Source organism: Rhineura floridana, chromosome 5, assembly GCF_030035675.1.
Source record: "Rhineura floridana isolate rRhiFlo1 chromosome 5, rRhiFlo1.hap2, whole genome shotgun sequence".
NCBI classification, from domain to species: domain Eukaryota; kingdom Metazoa; phylum Chordata; class Lepidosauria; order Squamata; family Rhineuridae; genus Rhineura; species Rhineura floridana.
The window spans coordinates 101349158-101365491 of NC_084484.1; the positions used below are offsets into that span (position 1 = coordinate 101349158).

General features: G+C 40.4%; 1 protein-coding gene across 1 annotated transcript; it reads left to right on the top strand.

Moving 5' to 3' along the window:
* The first annotated feature begins 6091 nt into the window (after positions 1-6091).
* Positions 6092-13208, top strand: KCNE1 (potassium voltage-gated channel subfamily E regulatory subunit 1). The gene is made up of 2 exons (XM_061627722.1): positions 6092-6217; positions 10697-13208. Exon 2 carries the CDS (start codon positions 10738-10740, stop codon positions 11113-11115), a length of 378 nt encoding a protein of 125 aa, XP_061483706.1. The 5' UTR covers positions 6092-6217; positions 10697-10737; the 3' UTR covers positions 11116-13208.
* The last annotated feature ends 3126 nt before the right edge of the window (positions 13209-16334 follow it).

Sequence of the window (16334 nt, forward strand, 5' to 3'; positions counted from 1 at the left end):
AATACTTATTTGGTTTACCAAAGGCCTGATCCTTGGCTGGGGGATATACATACCAGAAGGGAGGGCAAGGTAATTACCAAGGCTGAACAGAAACAGTATCTAATGGTGGCAGCGGTGAAGGGAGGAATAATAACAATTCAAGTATCCAGAGCAACCCAGAGTTGTATGTATTATCTATAAAGATACAAGGGGGTTGGGAACAGCATAAGCACACAGTCACAAAAGTAACCAGCTAGAGAGAGACTCAGGCAAAGTCTCTGGGAGTATAGGTTATAGGACGTGACTGGTGGTGCTGCCTAGCAGGGGGATCTAGTGAGATCTGTGCTAGAGCGGAGTGAGAAACCATATAAAGGACGGTCCGGACTGGTGGTATCCCTGGTGGTGCCTAGTGAAAGGCAGTAGCCACAAGCAGGTGGGAAACTGACAGGGAGAACCAGGGGGAGGACGTCACAATCACCACTAACCACATTCAGCAAGCACCACAGTAAAAAGCATTCACTGGTTTTTGCAGCAATCACCAAGTGCTTCGCATTTTAAAATAAAGGCACCTTCACTGCAGCACTAATGTATGAAAAAATATTCTATTATTTATAAATCAGAATTTTGGTGCACAACTCTTTTGATCTTGCCATCAAACTAACCATTTCTGCTGCTAGATGCTTGGATGGACAGGCCCCAGTTCTAGGGATGGAAAGAAGCGTCAATTTCGGTTTGCTTGGTTTCTCATTTTTCCTATCTTAAATTCAGTTCTCCAAATTTCTGCAGTAATTCACTTTAAAAAAAAAAATCCTCATGAAAATTCTCCAGTAGTTTTAGTGTAAATTTCTCCTACTGCAGGCAGTTTGGCTAATCCACATTTCTGTAAACAATTTCTCATCATGTAATGCATTTTGTATGTTATTTTCATTAATATATTAATTTTTATGCACACTTTACAAAAATGCATATGTTAGGAGAAACGTTTGGTTGGAGAAAAGCACTGCAAAATTCGAATAAGTGTGAATTTCAAAGGATAGATGTGTTTTGGTTCTCATACTGTTTTGGAAAATGCAGATTTGATAGATTTGGCTTGAAATGCAAACTAAATTGAATTTCCCACCTATCCCTACCCAGTTCATTAGCATACCACCTGCAGTGTGTAATTGCCTGCAGCTGCTCCCATTCCACCGTCAGTAAACATGTATTCTTCCATCCATATTATTAGAGTGGACTGAATTTTTACAGTATGTACTGAGCTGGTGTGCACCCCATTAGATATGCAACTATATGGGTAGCAGACAGTACATACTACTTAGGCATTGTATTTATACTGTGCCCTCCCCAAAACTGATTAAAATGGTTCACATAACTAGCTTAGCAATTCCTCCAATAGAATTCTTCCAATTCTTCCTCTGTATTTAGGCTAGCATTAATATATACACTCAGTAAATTCAGGGCTAATGTGGGATTTGAACCTGGCACTTCAGCAGCTCATTCTTTCAGCCACTGCACAACACTGTAACATATGGCTTGACAGTCAGACACACCTAACTACAATAACTTGAACGAACAAGAACTCTACCACATGCCTACATCTGGAAGAAACCTAAATGTTTTTTTCTGAATATTCTGATAGACCTTCGGGGAAAGTTGGTTCCATGTTCTAGATTTCATGGTTTTAAATTGTTTTCACACTTACTGTTCCTAAAATGGCTGCAGCCCAGATTAAATAACCCAGGTCCTACCAATTCAGCACGAGTAACTCTGGGAAACCATTTACTCTCTCCTTGTTGTAGCATGACTATTTGGATAGCAGTATCTGACTTGGTTGCACTGCTTCTTGGCCAATTGTCACGAGACAGTCATTGTCACATAAAAGTGTACAATGCTGTACTTAGGGAAGCTTTGCGTAAACACTTTTCCAGCCTTTTCCGAGAAGAGTGTGTACTCTTAGTCCAAGTGTCAACAAACGTTCCTTTCGCCGTCTCTGTGTTCAGAAAGAAATATGTGCCTGTGGTTTCAGTATGGATGTGGGAGAAACCCAATTTGTTTGCATTTACAGGCAAACCTACCTCATCCACACTTCTTGAAACCATATGCCAACCACAACAACGCCATCCTTTTAAATGTGTAGTTCTCTGAATTTTGCAATCTTACTCACAAGCAGCCCTTTACACCTTCTTCCTTGGGCAGGCACTCTGGCATCTGGCACGTGTGCTTTCCTGCTTGCTGGGCCTCCACCTCTGCTTCAGTGCAGGAGCCCTCTGTGTCTTGAGAAGACGGCTCCAGATCTCCCTGCTCTGCCTCACTGTTCACTGACACATTTGCCTTGGGGAGCTGAAGCTCCTTCTCTGAAGAGAATTCTCCCAACACTTCCAGCAGGGGCATGACAACGGAAGTAAACATCACATTCATCACAGTGTCAGATCTGATCTATGGCTGTTATTTAAAAGGCAGGGGGAGAAAACTAGACGCTGCTTATGCTGGTCTGGAGTTTTAAAACAGCTATTGCTCTTTGTTCTGCCTTTGCTGATCTGGATTGGGAGGCTTTTAATCATAAATTCAATGTATTTTATATTTAAATGTAAATTGTTTTTATGATAATTGTTTATGCTGTTGTTACAGAACGTATTGATGCTAGTATAGTTATATTTATGCTGCTCTGTGAAGGTCATTTGCCTGGAAAAGTAGGGCATAAATATTAAATAAATAAGATGCAGAAAAATGTTAAAGGCAGTATAGCAAATCAAGACTGGTAAATGTTTTTTCTTTGTTTTCATTTACTTAATGGTGATACTGCTTCATCCCTTCCTTACCGTTGTCACCAGACTTCCAGCTTGTTCAATTCACCCTGGCTGTTGTGAATTTTCTCAGACTCATCAGAACCTTTCTGTAATAACTGTGCCTCTTTTTGGCAACTGCTTGGCTCTGGGACTCAGGGACAGCACTCACTTATAGGAAGTTTCTAGATCATAGGATTGCTGGGGAGAATCCCTTTATACAATATATTTTCATGGGTTCACAGGATAAATAATTTGAGGGAGAGGATTTGCATTTGGAAATCATACTAAATTAACTTGTGTGAAAAGCTTTTTCAGCAACAAACATGTTCTGAGTTATAATCACTGTGTATTTTAATGTCAAGCTGCAAGCTGGGCTTCACCTCCAGTTCCCAGTGGATAAGTTACATGTGGACATGCTAGTAAACTAAACAGTCACATGCACAAATAAACACCCCTCAATTAATCAGAGCTTGGAAAAGTTACTTTTTTTGAACTACAACTCCCATCAGCCCAATCCAGTGGCCATGCTGGCTGGGGCTGATGGGAGTTGTAGTTCAAAAAAAGTAACTTTTCCAAGCTCTGCAATTAATGCATATGCTTGAGGTACATGTAAACATTTGCCTTTGCATGCTCAGTTTGGAAAAACTGGTTCTCTGGGTGTGTCTCCACCCACTGTGCCCACTATGCCTTAAGCTACACTGGTGTTTAATCACTCAAGTATGGACTAATATGGATATATTTATACTTCATGTGATTTCACCGCTCATAAAATCTGCAACAGTACATTTGAGATGCGATGAATCACTACCCTGCCATTTTCCAACACTACAGACCTCCAGTCAAAATAATCCCTTTACTCATCCAATGTAAGTGGACACACCTCAGCTATGGATGGCAAACATTTTTCTGGTAATGAAAGGAAGTGAGTAGTTCTATCTGCATGCACCTGCATTAATGTAGAAGCAGTTTGTGGAAATGATCCTTCCTCTCTCTAATAAAAGTCACAAAATACCAGCACAGGTTATTTAGGGCTGATTTGCTTTGTGTAGTGTAGTGGTTAGAGTGTTGGACTACGACGTGGGAGACCAGGGTTCGAATCCCCACACTGCCATGAAGCTCACTGGGTGACCTTGGGCCAGTCTCAGGCTCAGAGGAAGGCAATGGTAAACCACCTCTGAATACAGCTTACCATGAAATCCCTATTCATAGGGTTGCCATAAATTGGGATCAACTTGAAGGCAGTCCATTTCCATTTTGCTTTTTGCTGAACTGCATTTAAAGCTATAACAAAAGGAGTTACTGTATTTGGTGTGTCTAGAAGACTCGTTTAGAGCACAAACTCCCTGTTACATGCAAATGCATATGTTTTAAACCCAATGATTCTTGTAGTGAAAAGCACTGGAGGGGTGGGATTTCCAGCAGAGAAGCACCAGGTAGAAAATAGGGACCCTTTATCCTTTTCACCCATCCTTGTTTCTCATTTTCTACTGCAAAACTTTCTCCTTGTTATCCCCTCTTGTGGGCTCCCTGTGGAGCATTTACCTTTAATAGATGTCATCTCTTTCTTATTACTTATGCCCCCTGCAAAATGCAAACAAAGAATACAAAGTACAAACTCAGTGTAGGTGTTTATAACAAAGACCCAACAGTCTTTTAATATAAGAACAGCCTGCAGGATCAGGCCAATGGCCCATCTAGTCCAGCATCCTGTTCTCACAATGACCAACTAGTTGCCCATGGGAAACCCACAAGCAGAACCTGAGCACAAAGAGCATTTTCCCCTCCTGTGGTTTCCAGCTACTGGTTTTTGGAAGCATACTGTCTCTGCCTATGGAAGCAGACCGTAGCCATTATGGCTAGTAGCCATGGCTAGCCTTATCCTTCATGAATTTGTCTAATCCTCTTTTAAAGCCATCCAAGTTGGTGGCTGTCACTCTTGTAGCAGCAAATTCCATCGTTTAAGTATGTGCTGTGTGAAGAAGTACTTTCTTTTGTCTATCCTGAATCTTCTAACATTCAGCTTCACTGGATGTCCACGAGTTCTTGTGTGACAAGAGGAGAAAAATGTTTCTCTATCCACTCTCTCCATGCCATTAATTTTAGACACTTTTATCATGTCACCTCTTAGCCCCAAATGCCGCAACCTTTCTTCATAGGGGAGGTTGCTCCATCCCCTTGATCATTTGGTTGCCCTTTTCTGAACCTAAATAACTAAAGAAATGCAGCTTTGGGAGGGGACAATTTTTCACAAAGGAAAAGCGGTGGAGAGGGATGCTTTCCAAATAACTTCCAAAGCTATTCCCTCCCTGCTGCGGGTCCAGATATTTGTTTACCCTTTCATGCTTACTTTGTCCTCTGCTCAAAATTCTCTCTCTCTCTCTCTCTCTCTCTCTCTCTCTCTCTCTCTCACACACACACACACACACACACACACACATACTGCCTGTCTTTCTAAAAAAGGGCTTTGTAGTTTTCCCTTTAGAACCAGGGTGAGGAACCTTTGGCCCTCCAGATGTTATTGGACTGCAGCTCCCAGCAGGCTCAACTAATGGCCATGCTGGCTGGGGCTGATGGGAAATGCAGTTCAGCAACGTCTGGAGGGCCAAAGATTCCTGAGCCCTGTCTTATAAGAGTAATACAAAAGCTATTAAAAGATAAAGGCAAACCAAAAAAGAGAAGGGAAGAGGTGAGGACATTGCTTTATAAAGGAAGAAGGAAAGCATTTATCTTTGTTCAATGTGGGTGTGTAACTCAGGAAGAATAGTATGCTTGGGGGGAAAAGAACTTTCCCAAGGTACTATTGCATTAATGTTTCAAGCATACAAAGGTCTTTGCAATCCTTGCTTCATCCACCAATGTAGATCTTTAGTGTTGCCAGTTTACAGATGGACACATGTAGGCTGAATGATAAGGACATTTCCAACTTCACTGGGTCCAGTGCTGACACACTTCCCCATTTATGCTGGCTCTCATTACTTACTGTAGTGAAGGAAAGTAGCTGTGGTGGTGGTTTGATCAAAGAGAAGGGTAAACTCCTTTAAGCTGGCTCTACCTTTGTGTTTTTTCACTGAAGCAGGGAGAAGTATTTCAGCACTGATATTGATTGTGATGAAGGAATTCAGAGGATAGAATTGCTAAGTGTTGCATGTACAGCACACTGTCCCCTGCACATGGCACACTTCCTTTCTTGTTTTGGATGCTTGGAATCCTTTCTCTGCCTGAAAATCTGTGTCACCTTCTTCTGTGTAAAGCTGCATTGCCACCTGGTTATAGGCTCCTCCCCTGTGCATTCATAGCATGAGTTTGGCAACTCGTGCCCAGACGACAAGTCCCTCCCAGCAAACACGGTGTGATGATTCCCAACACCCAGACCTCAGGCTTCTTCCCAACCATGTTCAGAGTGAGAGCCTGATTCACAGCATCCAGGTTACAGGCTCCCTCCTTCATACAGCTTGGTGAGTTTGCATGTTTTCCTGTTTGCTCGTCAGCCTTGTTATTCAAGATAAGTTCCTATCCTTGCTTAAAATCATATTGTTGATCAGACACATAAATCTTTCCCTTCTGTGCTACTGTGTCTGGGGCAAAGACTGGCGTCTGCTCTGTTGTGTCCCTTTATTTCTTATGCACTTTTATATTGTAAAACAAAATTCTCATCTGAAGAGGGAAGAATAATTGTTTCAAAGTGTCACACTACCTAAAACAAGAGATGGATTAAAATATAATTTCATTGTTACAGATTATCACATAGTCCTTGGAACTTTACAATTCAAGTACTGGACATCAACTCAGTGTACATCTAGCCATAAAGTTAACATTGCCAGGATATTATTATTATTACTACTACTACTACTACTACTATTACTACTACTACTACTATTACTACTACTACTACTATTATCATTATTATTATTATTATTGCATCTAAGCAGCTATATGTGGGAACTGGAATAGTAACAGGCAAACATTCTTCAAGAGGCATTTAAATCAGTATAATAATCTCTCTTTCAAAATTCCTATATTTCCATTTGAAATAAATGTGAATTTAAAAAATGTAATTATTCAGTATGTAGATATTAAAGATTAACATCTAGTGTTTTCTTTTCTTTTACTCTCCTCTCTCCAATTTAGTGTTAGAGATAGGTGTGGCACTTCTATGTTATCATTATGTTATTTGGGACACAGATCCAAAGGTGCCTTTAACTCAATTTTTTTGGGAGTATAGGGGTAGGTGGACATTGGGGATTTTGCCCATGCCCTCTGATTGTTGGAACACTGCTCACCACTCCCTAAAACTTCAACACAGTTAATTTCCAGGAATGTGGACCATCTTCACATGAGTATGTGACTCTAAAATAACAACAGAGTTCACAATGTTACAATTATCCAGCATTACGTAGGAGTGATTATACAGACAGCATACAATGGATACAGTTAGATGTGGCAGCAGCACCGATTTTTAATGAGATGCTGGTGGAAATGCATATTTTAAGCTGATGTAACTAGCATTTCCATGGATTCCGTTACAATGGAGTAAACCCTACTATCTCTCTATGGTCTCTGCTATATTCTATCCTTGTCCTACAGAGAACAGACACACACAATTATGAATATTTAAGGAATATTAAACAAAGTAACAAGCAGTATTTATGAGCAGTTACGATCAATTATTTTTTTTAAAATGCACACATTGATACCAAGAGTGTGATGTGATCCTGGGGCTTGAACACAAAGGTACTCAGGTGATCATACTGCACATATGTTGCAATGTTGTGGAATTATTCAGAAGCTGAAGCCAGTGACTGAATCATTTTACCTCCACTCAGAAAAAAACAAAAACCCATTTCCACACTATATGCTCAGTCCAACCCCAACAAGCCAAAAATATATCCCCAGCATAAAATTGCTAAAAGTGCCTAAAATTTAAAATAGCAGAAGCTGGCAATGGAAATTGACAGATTACTCTCTCTCTCTCTCCCTCTCTCTCTCTCTCTCTCTCTCTGTGTGTGTGTGTGAAGTTGACAGATTACTCTGTGTGTGGGGGGGGTTTCCAAGGAAACCACTGCCATAACCCTTCAACCCACTCACCCGATTGCCTTCCCCCATTTCCAGGAGCCATTTTACTACCACAAAACACTGCGAATGTAGTAAAAATGTTCAGCTGCATGTGGTCTTTTTTCCTACCACATTTTACACAAAACATCAGTACAGTAAACATCAGTATAATAAATCCAGTCAACCTACTTGCTTTTATTTCTGCACAGACAGAGATAGACAAATCAGTCTATTTCCATTCTGTGTCAGTTTCAAATATACTCAATCATAGGTCAGTTCCTTCCCAATTTTTGAAGATTTTTAATGCCCCCAATTTGCATTTAAATGTTTACATATTTTGTATGCATTCTTCTACAAAAATATTATTTTTGTACTTTTTCATGCATCATCCCTAAAATATGTATTTTATATGCATTTTTCTGTAAAATATGCATTTTTGTGTGCATTTGTTTGAATCAAAACTACATTGCAAAATTTAGAGAAGTGCATAATCTGACTGATAGCAGCATTCTGATCTGCACATTTATTTCGGTTATTTATTTGAAGATTTATAAACTGCTTCCTAACACCTTTCCAAAGCAGTGTACAGCAGAAATAGAAAAAAAAACCCACTACATATATGATAAATATGAATTATACGTAACAATCTAAAAAAAACCCCAGATCTTAAAAACATTGAATTACAAAATTTTGTATGGTATACAGTATAAAATGGCTGAGCTTCAGAGAAAGCCTTCTTAACAAGATAAGTTTACAGTTGCCACTTAAAAGCAAAAATGCTAGGTACTTGTCTGAGTTCCATCAGAAGCTGACTACATATAGCTGGAGCCACAACACTAAAGGTCCAGTTTCCAATTGATATCAGGCATATCTCTGGGGTATATGGAACTTTTAACAACACCCCATCAGAGGAATGCAATTGCCCCCCAGAGTTATATGGGGCAAGGTTGGGACTGTCAAATTACATCAGTCTGCCTAAAGTATGGACCAAATACATTTCTCCTCTATCCCTAGTCATGAACTGGATATCACTGGCCTAGACTGCTTCAGTGTACTGATAATGTCCTTAGCCTGCAGCCGTACAATCAGAGTAAGCCCCACCCTGTCTAATCTGGGAATGTTTCTAATAAGAGTGCCTATACATATACCACCAAACTGGAGTCAATTTATGTATTTTTTTCCTGCTGTGAAGTGACCTCTAATGACACACACACATTCCAAACCCAGCGCTGATTTTCTCTTTCCCCTTCTACATCAATATATGGAAATGTGTTCTGAAAATTATCTGTGACAGAGTGACTCTGTGTTTCCATAAGTATAAGCATCAAGACCTGCTGTCAGCTAACTCATAACTTTCCCCCCAGCAAAGTCATCTTGAATGACAAATGATACCTGTTTTCAAAAGTCAGAAGGAAAAGTTTTCGTGGGAACCATTTTCTATAAAAGGTCATTTTGAGACTATACTGAAGTATGCCACCATCACAGATTCCAGTATTATAGAAAGGTATATGACTGTGTTCATTAGTTGAAAAAGATTCATCACACAGAATATATTCCATACCTGTTAACCTAAATGTGTGGCACTCTTAATCAGAGCAACACAGGAATCTGGCTTATACCACGTCACATCATTTGTTAACCTAGTTCATTACTGGTACTGACGTGCAGCAGCTCTCCAAAGTTTCAGGCAAGAGTCTTTCTCATCTTTACCTGGAGATGCCACGACTTTCTGCATGAAAAACATGTGCTTTACCACTTAGCAATGGATCTTCCCCAGACACACCTCCCCACAAAAAACTCCCAACCTATCAGAACAAGTTGTTTTCAAAAAGCTGAATTTCCTTCTTAATATTCATGTGACAAAGTGGCCCTGTGAAAGGGCTATCACATCACAATATTATTTTATGAAATTCCAACAGGGTAGGATTTTATTTTTCAAGCCACAGTAACTAGCAGGGTTTCAACATGATGATGCCTTCACAATGCAAAAATGCATGATATGGAACAACCAGTTATATGCAGTTCCATCTTTTCCAGAGTTTCAAATATGGAGCCGCTTAGTTGCCATTTGAATCAGAAAATCAGCATGGAAGGGAGCTTCTTAACCCCTTGCCCTTGGAATTTCCCCGATATGCTTTTTAAATCCCCAATGAGGCAAAATATGGGGCAGTATTTAGCACAAAAACAGTGAGGTGGTAGAGAAGCCCGTCTCCCTCTGTGCCAATTCTTGGCTTAAAATTGTAGTCTTGGTGGTTGGATTATGTAAAAAAGGAATGAATGGTACAGTTGTGCCCTGTGTGGAACATTTTCAGCTGGTATCTATATTAAGACCCTCCGTGGTGCAGAGTGGTAAGCAGCGGTAATGCAGCCGAAGCTCTGCTCATGGCTGGAGTTCAATTCCAATGGAAGAAGGAAGTCAAATCTCCGGTAAAAGGGGTCAAGGTCCACTCAGCCTTCCATCCATCCGTGGTCGGTAAAATGAGTACCCGGCATATGCTGGGGGGTAAAGAAAGGCCGGGGAAGGAACTGGCAATCCCACCCCATATATACGGTCTGCCTAGTAAATGTCACAAGACGTCACCCTAAGAGACGGAAACGACTCGCACTATAAGTGCGGGGACACCTTTACCTTTTTATCTATATTTTAAAAAAGGCAATCCCCTCTGCAGAGAAAATAAGTGAATTGCATTGTATTCCTCAGCTGTTTAATCTATTAATTTGTTGAGCAGACAATTTATTACCTGCCCAGGAGTCAATGCCTTATAATTCCTAATTCTCAGGGAGAAAGTCAGTATATATCTTATTTAAAATAATTTAAATATCTTTAAATATAATTATTCCCATGATTTGTTTTTAACATTTTCCCCCCAAAACCTTTCTAGAAATCAGAATTTAAGGAAGGAGTTACATTCTTCAGAGGACAATGGCAGTGCTGTCCAATGACACAGCATTAAACCTTCTTTCAAAACTGCTAGAAGACTATGTGCATAAACCAAATGACCCTACACCTGCGCCATTCATTGCAACAAATGATCACCTGGAAGTAGTGTATATACTCTTATTGCTCGGCTTCTTTGGCTTCTTCGCATTTGGAATAATGATGAGTTACATCCGCTCCAAAAAGCTTGAACATTCGAATGACCCATACAATGTGTACATTGCCACAGACGTTTGGTATAAGAAGGACATGGCCAACTTGCAAGCCAAAGTGGTGGAAAGCTACAAGTCATGTTTTGTCTTGAAGAACCAGCATGCAGTAGAACAACCTAGCAGTCACATTCCTGAAGCAAAATCTTCCTAGCAAATAGGCAGTTGATTTTGCGGGAATCATCATGCCATATCTTCCAAAAGAAAGCAGTTAATGGACTATATTTACCAAAAACAAAACAGAAATGTCTTGTCTTTTCTTTCCTTCTTTTCCTTCTTTCTTTCTTTGGTTCTTTGCAATCTTCTTGCATAATGAGGGAAGTGCATTAGCAGCATTTTGAAATCCAATGCATTTTAAATAACTGTTCTTAATAATGCTGCTGTTTGTTGCTGCTGTTAGGTCAAAACTAAAATTCTGAGCTGTCATTTAAACCTTACTCACCTCACGTTCACCCTGGGAAGAGTGCGGAGCTGAGTCACATGAACCCACTGCCAGAGACCCAGGAAATAATGACAACAAGAACCTTTGACAAAGGGGACCCAACCTGTCCAGCAAGGTGCCTTCCAGAAATGGGAACCCCGTTTATTGAAAGGGGTTCAGAATATATACCCTCGAGGAGGGACTACAGGCCAGGGGGATGAACTCCATAAAACATAAAGAATTTACACGGTGGCATAAAGGTCATGACAAGAGGGGGGGAAGGAGAGCAGGGGGAGATGAGCGAAATTGCCCGGGGCATGCTGCCCCTTTGTAAATCAGAATTTGCAGACTGTGTACAGCCTTGAGATAAAGGCTGGAGCCAGAGAGCTGAAACAACCAGGAAGAGAACACTAAAACAGAGACAGAGTATAAACAAATGCAAAACACATTCATGTGGGGAACAAAGGCTTCCATCCTTTGACACCTATCTGTTAAAGCTCAACAAGCATGTGAAAAGCTGAATTCAGTTTACATTCTGGACCAAAATTTTTCCTGCAAAGCTTCCTGGGATGGGGGTCAGGTTAGGGGCAAATAAACCAAAATCAATTTTATTTCAACCATAATTCATTTTAACCCAACACTGCGGTATCGGCAGCAGCGCAGTGGCAAATCCAGAAGTGCAGGGTCCCTTCATGATAGTCATGCCACACCCCCTCACTTGCTTGGCCTCTCCATTGTCATCACCACACTCCTCAATCCTTTCAGCACATGCCTTCCTCCACAACAACAGACATTTCTAGGAGTCAGTCGGCAGGAAAGGGGAAAGAAGCATGTTAAAAGGTTATTCTCAGAGGCTAACACACTATCCTTTCACGCTGATTGGCTTGTAGGTTGCTGGAGACATAGGAATCCCACTGGTACCCTGTTCCCAAAAAAGTAAGGGGTCTAAGACACCCCCCCAAGACCACAGATGTCTAGACCTTTTGGACTGTATCTGCTGAAGGAGATATCTGTAGGCTATAATCTACTTTCACCATAATTTCTCCAAAAGGAATTTGGTCAAAAATTCATTCCACAAAAAACAGATCAATAGAGTTGTCTTGATCTCACATAGGGTTAGATATCGCTATCCAACCAACTGTAAACAAGTTGCTGATCCATGAGGGATGGAGGATGACAAGTCATTTTAACGTAATGCTAGTCGCATCATTTCCTTGTGTACAACAGGCCATCCCAAACTGGTCAGCTTTTAGCCACTTCCAATTGATGGCTTGCAAAAGATGTTTACTTTGGTAACAATTAGAAATAGCCAGAAGCTGGCTGTGCAACTTCAAAGGTGAAGTTAAAATGCATCAGTAGGTGGCACCCTAGGGCAAATGAACATGCCAGTAAACTGTGAATGGGACCTACAGACTATTTCTTTTCTATTCTTTATCCTCTGCTGTTTTTTTGTTTTTCTTTGCTTTTGCTTTTGAAAGCTCATTACCATAATGTCTTGTATCTCTAAGTTTAATTTTTGCTTCTTGGAAAGAGACCTTAAACTGAATTCTCACATGATAACTTCTTTAGTTGCTGCTCAACGTTTACTTTCTAGCTATCTATACATGTGCCATATGTTTAAGTTTGGTACTTTCCTTTCATTTCTTCAGTGAAATGTTTTGTATCCTGGTTTTCATATGTTCTTCAAAATGCTATGCATTTCATTTTAAAATCTGAGTGTGTTAAATCAACTAGGCAAATTGCATAGTAATCTGTACATCCATTCAGATCAATGAGATATTTGCTGTGAAATCCAAAGAATGGAAAATGAAAAAAAGAGAAGCAAAACAAATCCTATTACTAATCAGTCTTTTTTCAAACATTGCACATTGATTATTATTAATTTATATTGTTGCTCTTCTCAAATAATGTGCTTTCCCTTCAGTATAAATTTTCTTCATTGAAGGCGTCTATAATTTCTAGTTATTATATAACTTCTGCATTATTTTTAAAGCAATTATTTCTTTTATTTATAATAAGGGGATGATTGTAGTTACAATTTCCTCTGTTGAGGAACACATCATTGGGTGTTGTGGTTTTTTAAAAAAATATTGTGGTATGGTATTATATCATTTGGGTTGCCAACTAACCAGAAAAAATGACCCTAGCCTGTTGTTGGACTTTTAACCATGGCATGATTTGCAGAAATGAACAGGTAAATCTTTCCTTACGTTATGGAGGTAAACATTATTACCTGCTAATAACTGCAGATTAAACTGCGATTAAAGACACAAGAGCATGGACTGGTGGGGGGGAAAAGCCACCTCTATTGGCATAAATTTAGAGTGTTTTCCTTGCAATTGTAATTCTTCTTTGTTAATTGTACATTTTCTTTACACAATTTAATAAAGTATTAATAACAAACATGTAGCACATTTGTCTCTTGTATAATATTCTGCATCATGGCAAAGCCATTTTGGTTAAAGTCTTTAGTGAACAAATGCCTAGCTTTTGTTATATATTTCTTATTGTATATCTATTATTCAGACACCAAATTTGATTCCTCATCCATTCAAAATTTCTTGTTCACACAATTACAGTTGACCACAGGAATGAACAGTATACTTCTATGCAGCACTTTGTTTTGTAAAAAAATGAGGTGCCAGTAGGCATATATTGATAAAAGTGGTGTAGGTGTCAGCATAAAATAGCTGCCAAAAAAGAGGTGATGGTACTCCATACCAGTGAGTACTGTCACGAAAAAGCCCTGTTTTGGGGTATTTGCTCCTTACTTGTAAATGGCACACAAACAGTGACGGCTGGTGCCCACTAGATCTAGTAGGGCTGCTAGGAGGTCATATGGTCATGACATAGGAGTATCACGGGGGAGTGCCAGGTTGTTCTGGTTTTCTCCCCAACCTCCTCCCTTGCAAACTACTGTGGACATTTAGCATTACAATTTTACAAAGAATTAGCACCTACCTACCTCATTTTGGCTCAGAAGGGGTCCTTGCAGTCACAGTAGTTTCTCTGCTGGGAGTAAAGTGGTGTGGCCCTCACCTATTTTGATTCTCTCCTTATTCTCTTCTTTTCTAAAAAGAAACAGTAGACACTAATTCATTGCAGTTTTAGCAATACTTAGCATTGCTAAAACTGGAATGAATTCGTGTCCATAGAAGGGGTTCCTGCTGTCATAATTTCTAGTGTGGGTTCATGTAAAAAACCATAAAAACTGTACATTTCTCAGCACCAAGCCACACTGAATTCCATGGGGATTGCTCTCTGTTAAGTATGTACAGGACTGCAGCCTGAATTGGTTAGTCTCAAAGGTGCCACACAGGACTGTTAACAAGGGACCCCATACATTTCCACATCTAGGGGAAAAGATTATTCCCCTCCCCCAGCTTATTAAATTCTACATCTTTTTTTCCAGAACAAGGTGGAGGGATATTAAGTATACTAGGACGTGGGAGATGAGGGTTAAAATCAGCCATGAAACTCAGTGTGTGACCTTTGGCCAGTCACTGTCTCTCAGCCTAACCTATCTCGCATGGGGAAAAGGAGACCCAGGAATGCCGCTTTGAGCCCCTTGGAGGAAAGGTTGAATGGATATAAACATAATACTGACAAATAAAGAACAAACAAAATCAAAAGTTTCTCTCCAGCCTGCCTGCTCCTGATTTTGAATTGGAGAAGGGTACCCAGGATTGGAAAAATCAAAGAAAAAAGAATCTGGAACACAACAAGGATATTCAGGTCTGCAAGCATTGAACTTTACATGTAAATCCTTGGCAAATCAATGTGTGGCTGTCTGCAAGGACAAGCTTGCTTGGGTGCAATGTGCAGGCAGGGTGCAATCCATGAACTCATACTACATAAAAGCTGTGCACTGAGTCCTCTGAACCATCCTCTGCACCACGCTACTTTTTAGAATAACATCTTAAGTTTGCCAAAGTCTTTTATAGTATTTTTATCCTCACAACAACTCTGTAAAGAATATAATGTGCAATTTTAGCAAAACAGCAAAACAACAACAACAAAACAGTACAAGCATCTTAAAGACCAATAAAAATATTTTGGTATAAGCTTTTAGGGGCTAAAATCCATTTCCTCAGATCATTTTTGGTAGTCCATGAAAGCTTATGGAATAATATATGTGCTAGCCTCTAAAGTGCTGTTGTTTCATCCTGCTGTAAGTTAGCTACCCCTTTGATTGAGAGGATACCAGAGTAATGTACCCAACACTACACAATCAGCTGGTGATAGAGAGAAGGATATTTTTGTTAAGTCTCCAGATCTTCTGGTGTGCTTGTTTTCTAAAGGTATAAAGCCATTTATGGCTCATTTTGCGGGGCTGGCAGGAGAACTGGGTGTGCCCCTTGCAGCCAAGAAAACTGAGGGCCCGTCCACCACTCTCACTTTTCTGGGAATCGACGTCGATACTGTGGCCCAATGCTGTAGGCTCCCTCAGGATAAGCTGGTGGCCCTTAGGGGGAAAATCTCAGAGGTAGTCGGGTCTAAGAAGTTGACGTTGTCCCCACTCCAGGAGCTGGCAGGCCATATGAACTTCGTGTGCAGGGTTGTAGCACCCAGGCGCTAATTTCTGCAGCATGTATATGATGCCATGTCAAGCCTGTCATGACCCCACCACCACACGTGGGTTACAGCCACTCTTAGAGCTGACCTGGCAGTGTGGTCTACCTTTTTGCGAGAATTTAATGGGGTCTCCCTATGGAGAAGGGATCGCCTATTGGAGGCTGAGTTACTGGTAAACTCTGATGCCTCAGGTTCCTTCGTTTTTGGGGTCATTCTCCATTACTCTTGGTGCCATGGCAGCTGGCCACAGCACTGGGCACAGGCTGGGCTAACCAGAGACCTTACTTTCTTGGAGTTCTTTCCCATTGTTGTGGCCGTACACTTCTGGCCCGACAAGCTGGGTAATTCCTCAGTCCACTTTTGGTGTGACAACCTTC

What these genes read in the sequence shown, in the direction of transcription:
- KCNE1 (XM_061627722.1), top strand. Translation starts at nt 10,738, where the DNA reads ATGGCAGTGCTGTCCAATGACACAGCATTAAACCTTCTTTCAAAACTG.